Consider the following 17,972-nt stretch of genomic DNA (forward strand, 5'->3'; position numbering starts at 1 on the left):
GTTTGGATTACACTAAACAAAACCTGTGGGCTGTGAGCACACAACTGCAACAGCTGTAATGACAGCTATGACTGGTGGTTTTCCCCCTTATTTTTAACTGTGTTGCTTCAACTATTCCTGCCTGTGCCCAGCATAGTCTGTGCAAATTTCACCATACTGGTGGTACAGCAATTCAAATATGTTAATCATTTCTACAGGTGACATTAACACTATGTTCTACTAATGAAATTGCTTGCTTTCATCCCTCTTTTGCTTTCAAAATCACTTTTTTGTTGCTATTTAAGATTAATTAGTGCAGTCTAAATGCAATTAGAATTAAGTCTCAGAAGGGGATAAGTGGAACCTGATACTTTAGTGATTTTTTTAAATTTACTTTGGGGTTTTGACTTGCCCTCCCCTCCAAAAAAACTTCTTTCTGATTTCCAAGTAGTTACAGGTCAAGAGGACAACAGATTTCCAAGATTTAGAGGAACTTACTGGAAAAGATGAGATAATTACTTGAACCTTGATCTTAAATTTTATCCAAAACTAGACTGTGCAGTATTTGCACAACAGCCACTCAAATAAAGCTGAAGTGCTTTGAACAGCAGCAGGAAGGAATGGCTCAGGGCAGCTCCATCTCCAGCACTCTGTCTCTAGGTATAATTGAGTCACCCCTCCTCAAGAACAAGAGTCTGACAAGAATCTTTTGTTTGACCAAAAATGTCAAACTAACCTCGTTTCAAGCTACACATCATTTTGCTACAGCTCTTTCAACGAAGATAACATACATGGATCTTCCCTTTGTACAACTCCACTGTGTGCCACAACCAACAGGCTGGCAGCATCCCACTGCTTTGTGCATCCCAGCACCACCTCAAGCAGCTTTCCTTCCCAGTCATTCAGTCATTCCAACTCCACATACAGGCTCAAGCTTCACCTATTCTGACACTTGCACCAATCTATAGACAGATTCCAGGTGTAGAGGAAGGCTGGAGTTACACCTGAGCCTTCAGGATGAATATCAATATAAAGCATACTAACAATGAGATCTTTTCTCTAATTTATTCATCATGCACTACACAAAAATGGCAAAATTCAAGTGGTCTTAGAGGAGAGCATAAACCATGTTATAATCATCACTACTGTTATACATGAGGAAAGTATGCTTCCTTACAGTTCATTTTAATATAAAAATTAATTTAATTTGAAATGCTGCATTACGTTAGACAAAAAAAAAAAAAAAACAAACAACACAAATCACACACACCCAAAAAAACCCAACACAAACAAAAACCAGGAAAAAACCAACCAACAAAAACCCCGAAAAACAAAACAAAACCACTAAACTATGGGCACCTTTGGCAAACATACAGTGTGGTAACAAAAAAACATCTTTCCAAATAAAATACACATAATTTAGGATTATTTTACCAATAAATCAATACTGTGTTTATATCTCAATGCTGAAAGGTAAACTACTAGTCTCTGATTTCTAATCCTTACAAGGTAACTTTGAGCTTGCTCAAAATGTTTACCCATTAATTTACAAAAAGAGACTTCAAGTTATACTAGCATAGTAAAAGTTACTTTTTTTAGATAAAAAGCTAACTGTCAAAATATTTTCTGACTTTTACTTTACACACAACAATCTGGTTTATTGTCATTTTCCATCATCAATCATTTCTTCTCATTGCATCCATCTTTCAAGAGCTTTGATAACAGGGAATTGTTCTGCTGAGAAAACAAGATTTGAAAGCCACAAGAACTGATAGAGGAAGTGAGGGCTGATTAGATTTTCCTTTTGATTAAGCACCTAGTACCTGTTAGTAAACACTGCATAAGACAACTGCATCGTTTTAAATCCAGGAAGGAATCAGCATCCCATCAAGAACACCCTCACTCTATCACACATAGCTTTTCCTCACAGAATCACAAAGAAGGGAAATGCAGCATAGAAGTAATGCTACAAATGAGCACCAAGTTGGACCAAAAAAACCCCAGTACATTTTCTCTGTGTTTTTAATATAGTTACAAAAATAGAGCTAAAAGCCTGAAGTTAAATTTCTCTGAGATAACATTAAAAATCTACTGATTCCAACAAAACCTCAGAGCATGTAAAAGGAATGAAGTAACAATAGTCATTAAAAACTGTGTTTGTATTACAAAACAACTGATTTTGCATCCCCACAAAGAGCAGAGTTCTGCTTGTACATGCCATCTGCTCTTGCTCCACCCCATGCTAATTTCTTAATAAGCTTCATAGGCATACAAAATATGTGTATGTTTAAAACTTGCTGAAATTTGAATTAGCTGAAAGATGAGCTGATAAGGAAATTACTTATTTACCCAACAGTCTTTACCCAGAGAATTGTATCAGTAAGGAGTTAGAAGAGACATGTTCCAGGAATTGCTATAGAAACATTTTTTAAAACCCTAAAATTAAGACGTTTTTACTTAAAACCATACTTTTAGAACAAATTCTGGAAACCTCTACATGCCTGCAATTCCATATTCTGTATGGAATATTCCATAGCCAAATACATAACAAGAACTATTAATTCATATTGGCATCTCTTTACCAGGCATAACACACAAAAGCTGTTTAAGAACACATCAGAATTCTTCTCCATACTTGAGTCTTGGCCATTCTGTCATGCTCTCATGTGAAATAATTTGGAAATAACAGCAGACAAAAAAAACCCCATTGCTTTATTAAGCAGAATTAGCCCCTCTGCTTTAAACAAGACTTTTCAATAATTTACATGCAGAAACAAAGGTAACTCAACTCTAAGCATAAATAATGAATCATTGAAAGGAAATAAAACCTTTTTGGTTAGCCACTTACAAAGCCTGCAGAGCAACAGGCATTCTACATTTTTAATTTCAATAGCTTCAAGTGTCAGCCCATTTTGATCCAACACATTTTTGATTGCTCTCAGCACAAGTTTCAAAGTTGTGCCCTATATTGGAAGAGATGTGACCCAACCAATTTTACAGTTTACAATTTCCACCATTTTGCTACAAGCAGCAGCTAGATTATAGATTCTCTTTTAATTGTATTCCCCAACCACAGATTTGTTACAGGTTTCCAGTTTTAGAACCTTCTAGATGTAAAGATCTCCTCCTACTCTCTGCACCAAGACAACCCAAAGAATATTCCAAACTACCCTCTCCAAAGAAGCTTCAGTGTTTGCAATACTATAAACCTGCAGTCTTAGATGCTACACAAGCAAGCTTTTGGCCTCTCTCCCCTCCTCACCCCTCCAACAAAAACAAATAAAATAAGGAAATGAAAAATCCTACCCAGAAAAACAACCATCCTCAGCAAGACCAAGCTTGTAATATTTTTTTTTAATTAAATATGTCTCCATTTGTATTAGTGATCAACTAAAGCCTTGGCTACAATTAGGTCCACCTGAAATTTAATGAACTGTCAAGGACAGTTCTCAAGCTGAGGATTGAGAAGCTGGAAGGAGGTGGCCGCTGGTGTCTTGGAGAGGACAGAGATTGACAGAACTATCATGGAACTGCACTGATGAGACTTAATTAGATCAACTCTCTTAACAAGCTCCTAGTGAATACCAGTCCCAAAGTGGCTTTACAAACTCTGCTGGCAGACCAGTTTTACTACAGGTACACAAACACTTGGGAAGTTTTAAGAGTTGAAAGTGTTTAGCAGTATTGCAGAACATCTTGTACAGAACACTCACTGATAAACTCTATTTTACCAGACTACATGCTGGCCCCAACAAAGAGCTGTTGCCCAGGTAAGCTTTACAAGCAGTTCAGGCATTCAAAAACACACATAAACAAGCAGACATATAAGCAAGGTAACTGATGGGGTTCAATTTCAGAATGGTTTAAAACAAATAAAGGAAGAGAATCAGCCTTTACTTTTTAGAGTGAAGTAGCAAAGCAGAGCTTTATGTTATGTTCTATCATTTTCATATTTGATCAGGCAGTTATAAAGCTATTTTAACAGTACACCAAACACTATGGTCAATCTTCTCTAATAATGATCAAAGGACACTTACCCACAGCATTTAAAACAAAGTCTTAGATCACAGCTGTGAGAAGTGGAGAATTTTTACCAGCTGACTACAGATATTCTGTGTATCTGTATTTTCTGGTATTTTTTGTATGGCCAGGAATATCTAATCCATCAAAGTCACAGCTACGTAATGAGCAACATACTCCAAGCAAAACAGTGCTAGAGGAACAAGAGCCCTTCCTCCCACAAACCCACATAATGGGAAGCCCATTTCCCCTCCTTGCACAGTAATGTCCTACAATCCCTTCTGCTGCATCAGCTCCCACACCCTCCATACCTTGCAAGCCAATCCAGCTCACTAATCCCACAGAAAACCATCAACACTTTTTCACTCTCCAGCTTAATGAGCAACAGGCAGCTCACAGAGGATCACATAAATACCAGAAGCAGGGATGAAACATTTCCTTTGTTTCCTGACAATAAAAAATTCTTCAGTCAGCTCACCAAGATATCTCACAAAGTACAACTCAGTTAAACAAAGCACCTGAAATTGTTCTAGATGTGACTCACTTTCAGTTGAGGCAAAACTCACCAGCTTTATAAGGGCAACCCCTATACCTGTAGTTCAAATGCTTCCATACAATGTATGCTTTCAAAACAAAGGTGATAAAGATTTCCAGCCTTTGACATGGCCTACAAGTCTGTGAACTGGAAGTTCAAACACAGGGCAGAGTTTTATTTTGCAGACTGTCCCAGGGGTGATTGTAACTCTGACCAGCCTGGTTAAGCCTCAGTTAATATTTTTCCTTTCTGGTGCCTGACAGAGTGCCTGTCAACTACTCCATTGCACAATGTGGCACTACAAGCACTGGAGCCCTTTTGCAGTCACTCAGTGCACTGGGTTTCAGCTGCAACTAGCAATTCACAATATATTTTGTCATTGCTTCAGTGATCAATTGCAGAAATACTACAAAACACAAGAATTAATTTTTGATATCTTAGCTGATATGAGAAGGCAGGGGACTGATTTAATTCAGTTTTGCCTGACATCTTTTCTAAGAACGAGGAAGAAATTTTCCAATCTACCACTCCACTACTTACAGAATTTGAGGAACAGCAAGCAATTTGCAAAACACAGTTTACAACAAGAAAAAGCAAGAATAGAATCATTTAGGTTAGAAAAGATCTCTAAGATAATTGAGTCAAACAATTAGCCCAGCACTGTTAGGATCACCACCAAACTATGTCCCTAAGTGTCACACCTACATGACTTTCAAACACTTCCAGGGATGGTGACTCAACCACTTCCTTGGGCAGCCTGTTCCAATGCTTGACTAGCCTTTCAGTGATGGTGCTTTTCCTAAAATCCAACCTAAACCTCCCTTGCCACAATTTGAGGCTGTTTCCTCTCATCCTATCACTTGATAAGTGGAAAAAGAAACTGACACCCATGTCACTACAACTTCCTCTCAAGTATTTGCAGAATGACAAGGTCTCCCTTCAGTTTTCTCTTGTCCAAACCACCCCAGTTCCTCCAGCTACCTAAGGCAGACAGATGCCAGCCACACAAATACCTTTGACAGCAAGTGGATTGTTTGAGTTTTAAAGCACTCTGGCATCCAGCACACAAACTGCTTCATTACTGCCCAGCAGCAGACAGACAAGATCCCACATTAATGAATGCATTAGGCAACTGAAGCAACACAGACAGGACAGAGCTCTGCAAGGTCTGAGGCCAGACAGATTGCCTATTCTACAGCTGGCCTTCAGGAAGCTTAGACCAACAAACATCACCGGCAAGGGGAGCCAACAAGGAAGCTTTATTATGCTACAGGATCAAAAGACACATTTTCACTTAGCCAAGAGCACATTACAATGTGCACCCAACATAACAATGGAAACTGAACATAGCTTCTTCTTAATAAAGGAGTACCTTGGAGAAGGGAGTAGGAAAGTACTCCTCTAGGCCACAGCTTTTCAGTCAGGCTATAAGAAAGCAGGAAAGGAATTCAGAAGAACACCAGTCCGAGTGTTTGGCTTTCAGAAGTTCTGAAAGAATAAACTCATCTGTGACCATGAAAACTAGTTTTCTACTAATTGAAGTCATAAGTTCACCCACACAACAGCCACACTCTTCTTCAGACTGTTACCCCAATATCGAGCCAGAAGCAAAATGCTCTGCAGGTGGCTTGCACAGCTGACTGGTTTCTGAAAATACAGAGGCAAATTATCAGTCTCTTTTGCAGGCTCTCCTTGTGTTCACACTTCATTCAAAAATCTGTAGGATTTTTATGCTGGAGCTCTCTCAGACTCTGAGAGGTTTGACTGACCTCGGAAACAGGCTGCAGTACTAGAGAGATGAAGCAGAAATCCTGCTTCACTTCCTTAGAAAGCAATAATAAAAAGATGCACACACAGAGATTGCAAAGTTTAAAGCAGTGCCAACCACCCCGGTCAACAAACCTAGTTCCTTCCCAGCTGAACAACAAACAAGACCAATTATGATAAATAAAAAAGGACAGATGTTTATATCGTAAACATCTCAACAGTTCCAATAAACTCAAGAGAGGAGTAACGATTTTTTCATCTACGTGAATGAAATGTGACCAAAAACCCTTAAACTCCTTTTTGATTCCTAAGCAATCAGGACAAAATAACCTAATGAATCACTGGAACAGCCAAAAGAGCAAAAACATAGAACTATCATTTTCTTAGAGGCCAGCTGTGATTTAAGTGAACTCCCTTGGTTGTTATTTCCCATGTAAAACATTCTTCTTTTAGTCATAGCCTATTCAGAAGAGATGTTCCATTCACTTTGTCACTACTCTCAATATACTCTGTAAGAAACCCTGTGACCCCAAATAAGCAGAAGAGACCAATGAATGAAAAGGCCTTCTGAAAAATGAAGGGGAGGGGGAGAAGAGAAGATGCTTTCAGATTAAGTTTAAATGCCTCTGTGGAACAGTCCTGAACAAAATAAACTATGATTCCAACAGTTTGCTGCATACAACACAGCAATTTAAGCTGTTTGGCTCAAAAAAATCCACACAGTCCCCCACAAAAAAAAACCTATAGCATTAGTTTAATGAGAACTTACTTCATGAAAATTCATACTAGGATTACAAAACTCCTAGTGCAAATATATGTACCAGTGTAGAATATAACACTGTCCATTATACTATCCACCAAGGAGAGTAGAAAAATTGCTAACAATACTTTGGGCATTACAGACTGATGAAGACTATACATCTGAGGTTTCAGAATTGACATCTATTCAGGCAGCTTTTTTTCCTTGAGGGGGTAACTGGGGAAAGACTTGCTGCAGACAGAAGCTGGAGCAACGTGGCCTTCTGAAACCTATCCAGAATTAAATTAACGCAACATTCTTCTGCTTGAGCTCCTGAAATTTCACTTTGATTTGCTAGTCAACAAACATCCTAACCAAATTGATTCCATGGGTGCAAAGCATCTTATCTATGGTGAAACACTCATTGAAAAGTCAGAAACCGGTCAACATGTGAACACAACGTCACAAAACAAATCATTCTTCACAAATGTCAAGGAAGAATACACAGAGGAGCTTCTCAACTTGCTAATATGAATGCCATATCCTATTTTATCAAGTCACTTATGTCTCTGACTCAGGGGGGAAAAAAGGGCTGTTTGAAGTTGCCCACAGATTAGGGTCCAGGTATTCTTGCTTACTTTCTCCAATCAGCTTTAATTCAAAGCAATTATATGTATCAATTTCTTCCCTTATGTTACAAAATTACTTATAGAAAGCAGAAACATATGCACCCAAAAACAGAAGGCAGAAGGGTGCTCTCATGATTTCTCAGGGAAGCTTTTATGTATTCCCTTAACTCTTCTCTCTGATCATCTTTCCAATATATATTGATGGTATAGCTGTACTTTTTTTCATTCGGTTTGTTTTAATCTGGACAATGTAAAAACAACACCAAAATCATAAAACACACAGGTTTTTTTTCAGTAAGATCTGATCAAGATATAGGCATAAGCAATAGCAGAATAGAAATTAAACACTGTGAAGTGACTCCATCAATCTGTTTTCTTATCTTTACATGAATGGAAGGTTTAGAAGACCTGTCACAAGGACAGCCCATTCCCACTTGATTTATTTTTGATCAGAAGTCCACTAAAGATTTTTCTTCTCCATAGGTGCCTAGTACATCCCCTGAAGTTTCATGATGACTTATGTATGCAGAGCTTTTCTCTAAGAGAAATGTTGATTCTGGTACTAAACTTTCACAAGACCCATCTAGGTAGATGCCTAGGTAGTGCAAAGAGCTGCAAGCGGCACTTAGTAAAAAACTGAAATATAAACTACATAGCTAGAGACACTGCTGTGTACTGAGTAACAATACTCAGTGAACCTCCCTGCAACCCTCCAGTCTCTACCAAGGACATCTGTAAAGGCAAGAAGATTAGCAGCTTTTGAAGGACTACCTACTCAAGGCTGTGTTTACAAAGAGGGAGACAAAGATGTGAGCTTCAGTGCTTTGTGCCTACAAATACTGACTACTTTTGACTTTCAGTCACCTCTTCAAGTGAACATTTTTCAAAACTTCTGGACAACAAACACAATCACTCTGGGCAATGAAAAAAGTAAGAGACTAAAGACGTTTTCCATAAGAATATGTGTGCCAACTGGCCATACATGCTTATAACCCCTTACACCTATTTCTCACAGCACACTCCAAAGACCTACAAGAAGTGGCAGTTATTAATTAATCTCATTGTGAATCTGAGGTGAATACTGGAACACAAGTACTTGGGAAAATGGTGCTCTACCACTACAAAAGCAAATATCACTGTTGTCAACAGTAAGCTTTGAATCAAGGAATAACAAACTACCAGATACCTAAATTTGTCTAGCAAATACACAATTCACAAAGGTACAATATCTACACAAGCTGAAAAGATGTCTGGTACCTACCTACAGAACTATTAAGTAGAACTCGTCTTTAGAAGAGGTTCAGAATCAAGTCTTTATCTCAGCCCTGGATTACTTGCTGCTGCTTGACCTTTCTGGTGTACTGTTTTGCTCTGCCCCCAAAAGCAGCACATTTAGAGCATACTGTAGTCGAGATAATAATCATGGCTTTAATTCAACTGTCCACGCAATGTTCCTGCTCACTGAACCATTCTGCACCCAACAGGGATCCAGTAACCCAAGAACAGAGCACTGCCCTTGGAAGCTGCTGTGTAAGACCACAAACCATCAGAACAATGCCTGTATATGACTGCATTATGAATTATACACTACCGGACTACAAAGCAGTGACAGGTGACTTCCAAGAAGCCATTTCTTGCTCTGACCAAAACAGCAGCACAGTGGATACAACTGACCATAGCCATGCAATTTTCCTTTCCATGACACTCTGCTCCACATACTGATCTACTTGTGGCATCCTAATTCACATGTGAAGAGAAATAAGATGTACAGCAAAACTAATTATTTTTCTGTTAAAAGTCGTTAGTATTGATTTGACAGGCTTAATGATTTGGGACAAATACAACTTAAAATTCCAAGGCTATACATCATACCTAATACTTACCTTAAAAAAAGGTTCTAGTCACCAATGCAAACTTCCCCAGGATCTTAAAGTAATTACTAATGACAATTTCAAGGGTATAGCCACTCTCCCTGTCACAGAGTTTGGATAAGATGCATCTGATGACAGCTGCTTGCTTTTTCCCCCACCTTACCTCACCAATTTTCTCTCTGGTTCAATGAATGAAGACAGACAATTAACACGGATTATTTCAAAGAACTATGAAGCAGGTCAGTCTGATAACTGAAGAGCTGGGAACAAGCTGGACTAGCTGGAAACAGCAGCCTCCTAACCCAGATCCATCTGCTCAAATGTTCAGTCACAGCAATTACAACAATAAAGCCGAAGGCAGTAGGACTTCCTTTGCCTTCTCTTTTTTAAGTATCTGCAAGAAATGTCCAGCTTCCAGAATCACTTCCATATAATTATGGCTATTAGAAAAACACATTGGGAAATACCACATTTTAGACAGTTTGCAAACTCAACTAAGAGCATCACAAGCAGAAAACATCCTGCATAAGATACTCCAGGTTGCTGGGCTACCCACGGAGCACACCCAGTACCTTTTGGGTTTTCTTTTTTTACATTGTGGGAGCAGCTACACTCTGACAAAACACAAATGAGTTGCTCTCTCTCAGGTACACAGCCACTTGGTACAACTCAAACTCTGGGGAGCAACATCATTTATGAGCCTGTGCACATTCAAAAATACAAGCAACTTCTCCTGAGAACTTCACAAGGAAGTAGAGTTGCTACAAACATTCAAACACAGGACAATTTTTTATACCATTTTAGTTCTCATTACTGACATCCTCTTTTTAAGAACTATAGGATAACCCACTTACATTGGCAACTGTCAGCTTTGTATAAATCTGGACAGTTTAAAATAAAAGTGAGAAGTCTAAGCTTTTGAATTACAGGTTCAGAAGAAAAGAACTAACTACTGAGAAAGTTATAAAAGCTTTATTACACTTTTCATAATGGATATTACCCATTCTAGTATTTATTTATCTAGATACAAATCTACCAAGCAAGACAAGTTTGAACTTGTTTTTAAAGAAAATCACTGGAAGTTTTCATTAGCCAATCTCATTTTGGCTGATGAGATGAAATCAGCTGTAACTAAGGCTCTTTTATGAATGTACAGGCAAAACTGAAGGTAGCCAGTATCGCTCACCAGGCCAAATGCACCAGAGGCACAGCCAGCTGGGCAGGTCAGGCACTGTGAAATGGGATTTCCTGAAAGCCACTCTTCCACTGAGGTGTCTGTACTGTAGCTTTTGTCAGGATAGAAGCAATTACACTTTTTCATCTATTACCCAAGCCTTTACTAAAACCAGCAAATATCAATGTATAATGACCACTTCTACTGCACACCAAGTTCAAACTTTTGTATGGTCCTGGTTTTATCTGGCATAGAGTTAACTTCTTCCCAGTAGCTGGTACAGAGCTCTGTTTAGGATTCAGTACCGGAACAATGTTGATAACACTCTGATGTTTTGTTTGTTGCTAAGTTGTGCTTATCCTAAGTCAAGGACTGTGTCTCATGCTCTGCCAGTGAGGAAGTACACAAAAAGCTGAGAGGGATTATAGCTGGGACAGGTGATCCAAACTGGCCAAAAGGATGTCACACTATAAAAACCTAATGCACAGAACATAAACTGGGGGAGTTATCCAGAAGGGGCTGATCAGTGTGTGGGGAAAGGTCTGGCATTAATCAATGGGTGGTGAGCAACTGGGTTGTGCACCACTTAGTTTTTCTTTATATTATCATTATTACTATTATAATTATATTTTACTTTGCTTAAATTACCAGTTTTTCTTTATATTATCATTATTACTATTATAATTATATTTTACTTTGCTTAAATTACCAAATTTTTCTTACATCAACCTACAAGTTTTACTTTTGATTCTTTCCCATTTCACTGGGGCCAGCAGTGAAGGAGGTGGAAAGCAAGAAGCTGTGTAGTGCTTAGTTACTACCTGGGGTTAAACCACAGCATCTATGAGGAAAACACTCCAGAATTTCAATCAATTATTGATTTGGGGCAAAAGCAACAACATGTTACTGGTAGACGTGCTCAAGTAGTGAGGCAAAAGGAAGGTAATAGCACAGAATATTCTGACTTGAAGGGACCCACAAGGATCATCGAGTCCAACTCTTTAAGTGAACGGCTCAGACAGGGACTGAATTCACAACCTTGGACTTATTAGCACCATTCTCCAATCAAGTGAGCTACTCTCATACAATATACTGCAGTCTACATAACATGAGGGAAAAGGAACGAAAGCATGGGATGGAAGATCACTAATATGGAATAGTAGGAATTGCAGGAATCTTTCAGTCCATCCCTGAAACAAAGTGGGTGCACCAAACTTATCTTCAACTGCTACTATCTTTATCCTTAAGAATCCATCTCTCCCTTTTCTGAGAGTTGGCAGAGGGAGCCCATTTCTCCATTTGGGATCCCATTTTGAGATCAAACCTCTCCCATCTCAATTCTTCAGTTAATAAATTAATCTTATTCTGTCATCTTAAAACACTTAAAAGACCTACTGTCCTATCAGCGACTTGAACAACAACTATAACCCCTCGGTTTGGGTGACTTAAAACTGCTGGAAATAAAATTCCTCACTTCAAACATAATAAAGGTACTATGGAGTGTGCTATAAATGATTATGGTCCAGCTGCACCTTGCTATAAATTATTATGGTCCAGCTGCACCTCCTGTGTAGTATGCTAAAGAGTGAGTAATCCGACAGAGATCCTAGGCGACAAAGCTGGATGTCCCACAGCTTTCGGTTTTGTGCTAGAAACTTAACACAAGGCAATTCAAGCACAAAGCATAGTCCTTGAAGTTTTCAACACCACACTTAGAACTAAATAAGTAAACTCTATCTACACCGTCAACAAGTAGGAAACGCTTTGTAACACTTGGCAATTTCCACGACGATTTGAAAGGCGTTTCCACCACCACCAACTTTCACTTTATTCTCCAGCGGTTTAATGAGGACCACTGTGATCGTTCAGCGATATGCCCTGGTACAGGAAGCAAATTCCAGTTTGAAGTCCATGAAGTTCGTAGCAGTAAAAGGGTCTTTATCATCTTACTGTCGCGTCCAAAGCCTCTATCCTGCCCTGACAGTATCTGCTTCCTAGCGAAAAGAGCCCGCGAGGGTCGGAGCCACTCTTCCCTGCGCTACCCGCAGCAAGAGCCTGCTGCCCCGAGAGCCGCTCCCGCACGGAGCCCACGGCTGCCCGTGCCCCGGCGGGCAGACCCGCATCCCCCCGGCCCCAGGCTCTGCCGGGCACGGCCTCACCGGCCCCGCCGCCGGCTCCTTTACCTGGTGAAGAACTCGGCGAAGCTGCTGCCGGCGGCGGCGATGCCCACCCGGTGCCGGGCCCTCTCCGCGGGCTCCTGCGGCGGCGGGGCCGGCTCGGCGGGCGCGGTCCCTCCGTGGGGCAGGTGCTCCGGGGCGCTGCGGCGGCGGCTCACCTCGTACGTGTTGCGGGAGTTCAGGTTCACGTCCGTGAAGCCGAGGGGCGCCGGGGGCAGGGCAGCGGGCTCTGCCCGGTCCCGGCAGGTCCGCGCGGCTGGGGCGTCGCCCCCCGGGCTGCGGGGCGGCGAGGGACTCTCGGCCGCCGCCCCCCCGCGCCGCTCCGCCTCGCTCCGCAGCCGGCAGCTCCTCAGCGGCTCTTCCAAGGCGGTTCCCAAGGGGACGCCTCCCGCCGGGCAGGGGAGGAAGCCCCCGTTCTGCAGTTTCGCTTCCTCCTCCTCCGGCCCCGGCTCATCCCGTCTTGCCCGAGGGGGTGGCGGCGGCGGCTCCTGCGGCGGCAGCAGGAAGCCGACGTCCCCGTTGGTCATCCTCCCGCAGGGGCCCACGGCGCAGGCGGCTCCGTTCGCGGGCTTCTCCGGGCAGCGCTTCCCACTCGCCGCCGCGATGGGGCCGAGCGCCGCCAGGTACCGCTGCAGCAGCCGCTCCTGCCCCGGCCCGCCGCTCCGCCGGCTCGAGCCCCGGCTCCCATCCCGCTCCCCGTCCTCCTCCTCCTCCGCCGCCTCTTCCTCCGCCGCCTCCTGCCGGCCCGCGGGAAACACGGCTGCGCCGCCCGGAGCTCCGGCATCGTCCGGCCCCACCATTTGCCGCCGCGGAGCCCCGGGGGCGCGGCGGGGGCCGGGGCGCGCGCGCCTTCCTCCGCACCGGCGGCGCCGCGAGCGCTGGCACCCGGCGCCGCTCCGCGCGTCGGGCAGCGGCCTCGGCAGGGGGCGGGCGGGCCCGGCACACGCAGGCGCGCGGCGCCGGCGGCGGCCCTTCCCCCCGGAAAGTCACCATAGAGAGGCCGGGCAGGAAGCGCCCGCCCGCTCGCCCTCCCGGCAGGGCCGCACCCGGAACCATAGAGATGCCACCCAGACGGGCCCTCGCCCGCCAGGGGCGCTGTGGAGGCCGCGCCGCGCCCCCGGTACCGCGTTCCGCCCAGGGGCTCGCAGCATGGACCGCGTTCCGCCGATGTGCCGCGGCTGCGGAAAGCCCAGCCCGGCCGCCTCATCCCTCCGTCCCTGCCCCAGAGCCGCCCGGGCTGGGATTGAGCGAACTGTCCCGGCTGGCACACGCACTGCACACAGACGGGCTCCGAGCAGAGGGCCCGGGGAGCCCCGGCACCGCTGCCCCCGCGGCGGCCGAGCTGTGGGCACGAGGGACGGGCAGGGCAGGATCGCTTCTTGGAGGAGACGGGACCTTCCTGAGCTCTGGGGAAACGGGATGGGGAGAAAAGGGAAATTACATCGGCACTTCGAAATCCTGGGGTGAATCCTCTCCTGAGCAAGGGATGGAATGTCACAACTCCAGGTTAACGCTGGAGAGGTGGATGGAGGGCGTGTACAGGTCCCATCACCTCTGTTTCCCACCACATTTCTCAGAGAAAAACCAAATTATTACAGACCCTTCGGCCCGGCAGGAGAGCAAGGCCACAAGTCAAAGAAGAGGTAAAGGGGCTTCAAGTGCCCGGAAAAGCAGTAACAGCATTAGGTCCCATGGCTGCCCTTGCAGACTACCCCTCATCCTAGACAAACACAAAAAACACCCCAACCCAACAGATTACTTAGGTATTCCAACAGCAAATACTCACAGTTCATTGCAAGACAAGTGCCATTTTCCTGGAAATCCCTGGCCAAAGAAGTTCTCCATTTAATGTCCGCCCCTTAGAAGGTGCTCCAGAGTGGTTGGGGTGCCTTGCTTTTAAAGGCAGGCAAGGGGAGCGTGCCCAGAGGCGTGACCTGCCGCAGGGAAGGAGCAGCCTCTCCTTAGCTTTTTTTTTTTTTTTTCCCTTAAAAATTGTGAGCATTTTGGAAAGAAGGGTTTAGACTGGGATTCCTCACCTAAATAAAAAGTTGATGCATTTCATTGTGTTGTGACTTCTTAGCACTTTGCAGAATAAAGTCTAGGCTTTGCTCAAGTCAAAAAAATAGTGATTTTTTTTTCTTGTCGTGAGGTCAGATGTGCAACACTGGTGTTATACATGCAGCAAGGAAGTCTGATCTCACCCTTTTTGACTTGAGTAACTGGCTAATAGTTATAACCTCAAATTTTATTTGACTATCTTGATAGCAAGCATGCAGCCTCATCCAGCTGCAGCTGTGCCAAATATAAAGGACTATTGACCACAGTTGCTTGCAAAAATGCCCAATAAATATATCCAGGATTGCCTATCCTTTGAATATGACATCTGAACTGCTTGTGAGAACACTTTGTATGCTACTTTGGTCAAAAGCAACCATTAACAAAGATGAACTAATTAAGTTTTTTGTTAGCTAAAGCTTTCTAATTAAGGTTTTGCTGTAACTAAGATGGTAGGCTTTTTGTTCTCCACTGTGATTCGGGTCATCTCAGACACGCGGAGACTGATCACTCTGCCTGCTGAATGAACATACATCCTGGGTGCTACAGAGGCTCTCCTGCTTTTCAAGTTCAGGTTTAAGGAAACACTCAGATCCAGAGAGTGTCTGTGCTCATTCTCAACAGAGTGTCCATTGTTTACCTGGGATGCTCCATGGCAGAGTCACCCTTGAACAGACCTCAGTGATTTCATTAATGCAGCAGCAGCAAAGCAGTCCCAGATGTTAAACAAGCTGAGTGAAATGGAGACTGGCCTGAGGGTGTAACACAGGGCTGGGTTGTGCTGCACCAATTTCAGTCAGTGCAGCAGCTGGTAATTGTGCCAGGGCTTCCAAAGGATAGCATATTGTGCTGCACAAAATAAGACCAGTTGGTACATTGGATTTGCATTGATTTCCATCTCCAGGACTGCTGTGGTTTAATCCCAGACAGCAGCTAAGGCCCACACAGCCATTCGCTCAATCTCCCTGTGGGATGGAGGGGTGCAAAAATAAGGAAATCCATAGGTTGAGATAAAGACAGACAGTTTAAGAGGTGAAGCAAAAGCTGTGCACACAAGCAAAACAAAGCGGGGAATTAATTCAGCACTTCCATCATCAGGCAAATGTTCAGCCAGTTCAGCTCAGTCTGATTTGAATGAGCAAGCATGAGGAGGTAGTTTGCAAAATGTTGTGAGCAATTCACAGGGAAGAAGTGGGACTAAATAGCAGATTATGAATGAGGAAACTGTAATTTATAATTTGTTCCCAAAGACTGACAAAAAAAAAACCCCAAACAACAAACTGTATAACTAATAAGCCAATGCCCATCACTAACTTCTCATTGTCAAAAGGACAACATAACAAGGATTCAAATATTAGTCTAACTCTTGTGCAATCAATGCTGCTAACTGAAATACCCACTGTAACAGGTACACCATAAAACCAATACCCCGCTGATGGTTTCTCAGAGCTGTTTCATTACTTCTGTAATTAAAACATGGAATGGCTTCCTCAAATTAATGTATAGGAAGAGCTCTTCGCTAAGGCTCCCAAAAGCTCAGATGTTCTTCTATTTGCAATATAGTTGTGATCTCTGGCAGTTCCCTCCCAAGGCTTTCACTCCTTTGGAAATGCTGCTTTGGAAAGAACATTTTGCAGCCCACTAATAGCAGTTTGCACGTTCAATACAAAGCCCTCTGGACAAGATCTCATCGCAGAGTGTAACTAACAATTAATTTAGTTGTTTGGCAGACTCCTGCACACTGAAAGCTTCTCCTTGGCACACTCCCAGTCCTGCTGCAGTCCTAGAATTAAATTACACTGCCTGTGGATCAAACACTCTGTATACCTGTATTAAGGCAGTTCAGTCTGTATTACTTTGCTTGTGTATGTTTATGCTTGTGGTGGTTCAAACAGTGCCAAAACCACCCTGAGCACTGCTATGGGCTAAGCTGTAGTTGTCATTGCTCTGTTAGGCACCTGGAGCCTTTCCAGATTATTGACAGTCGCTGGGAGACTCTCTCTCCTTCCATGTAACCTCCATGTTTCCCACTGCCAGACAGGGCTAATTTGATTATATACCTATATATAGACTTCTGTTTCCTTCTGGCTATCACCATCAAAATACAGAAAAGCCAAAGACTCCAATGTATCCAAATGTTCCTGGTTTAAATGCCATTAAATCCATATGGACAGAGAGTTACCTAGAAATCGCCCTTATCTAAAACCAGGTTAAAATAGAAACGAAAAGAAGTATTTATTACCACATCCAAAACAGATTTGTAACCACACAGGTTCTTAAGAGTGTAGAAGATATTAATGAAAGAAATTTAAAATCCACTTCTGTTATGATCCAAAACCCTTTTGCTTTCCTCTTTCTATCCAGTTAACCAATTAGACACTTACTTACCTGATCCACAGTCTCTGTCCGTGTCTGCCAGAAACCTCATGATGTGTTCACAGACTTCAGGTTTTCTCTTCCTTTTTGTACAAATTCACCCCTTGAGATGCACAAAAATGGGCAGAGAACAGACATAGATGAAGCAGAAGAAAAGGAACAAGTAAGTGTCAACAGGCAACACAGGACCTCATGTTCCTCAGCTTGTGTTGTTAGGGGAGGCATCTTTTTGGGATTAAGTGAAAAGGGGGTCACTGAATGAGGAGATGATCTGAGCCCATTTCTCCTGTCCCTGAGAACATTTTGGCTAGTTGTTCTCAACCTACCTCTTTTGGGTTTCTATAAGGGGCTTAGAGGACCAAGAACAGTTATTGTCTCACATATTTCATCCACTAATTTTGAATCACATATGTTCAGTCTCAACCCGTTTTGAAGGTTTTAAAAACTTTCTGGTTTTTAGGCAGGATAGCACCATGGTAGCCTACAGCAGTACCCATTTTTTGTGAGAGTTCATTGAACTGCAGAGATTTTACTTTGCACTTTTCCTCCCAACATATATGGTCACATGCAATTAGAGTGTTTACTTTTCTAATATCAATACATTGTTGATAAACATTTGTTAGTTCTCCCCTATGGTGATTACAACAAAT

At 43.0% G+C, this 17,972-nt stretch overlaps 1 protein-coding gene across 3 annotated transcripts in view; it reads right to left on the reverse strand.

Moving 5' to 3' along the window:
- Window positions 1-13,691, reverse strand: part of TBC1D12 (TBC1 domain family member 12) — a 41,380-nt gene extending 27,689 nt beyond the window's left edge. For all 3 annotated transcript variants that reach the window (XM_059476881.1, XM_059476882.1, XM_059476880.1), the window contains exon 1: window positions 12,898-13,691. In XM_059476881.1, coding sequence (XP_059332864.1) covers window positions 12,898-13,691 — 794 coding nt within the window. The remainder of the gene's footprint in view (window positions 1-12,897) is intronic.
- Window positions 13,692-17,972: the final 4,281 nt, after the last annotated feature.

This window comes from Ammospiza nelsoni, chromosome 8, assembly GCF_027579445.1.
Source record: "Ammospiza nelsoni isolate bAmmNel1 chromosome 8, bAmmNel1.pri, whole genome shotgun sequence".
NCBI lineage: Eukaryota > Metazoa > Chordata > Aves > Passeriformes > Passerellidae > Ammospiza > Ammospiza nelsoni.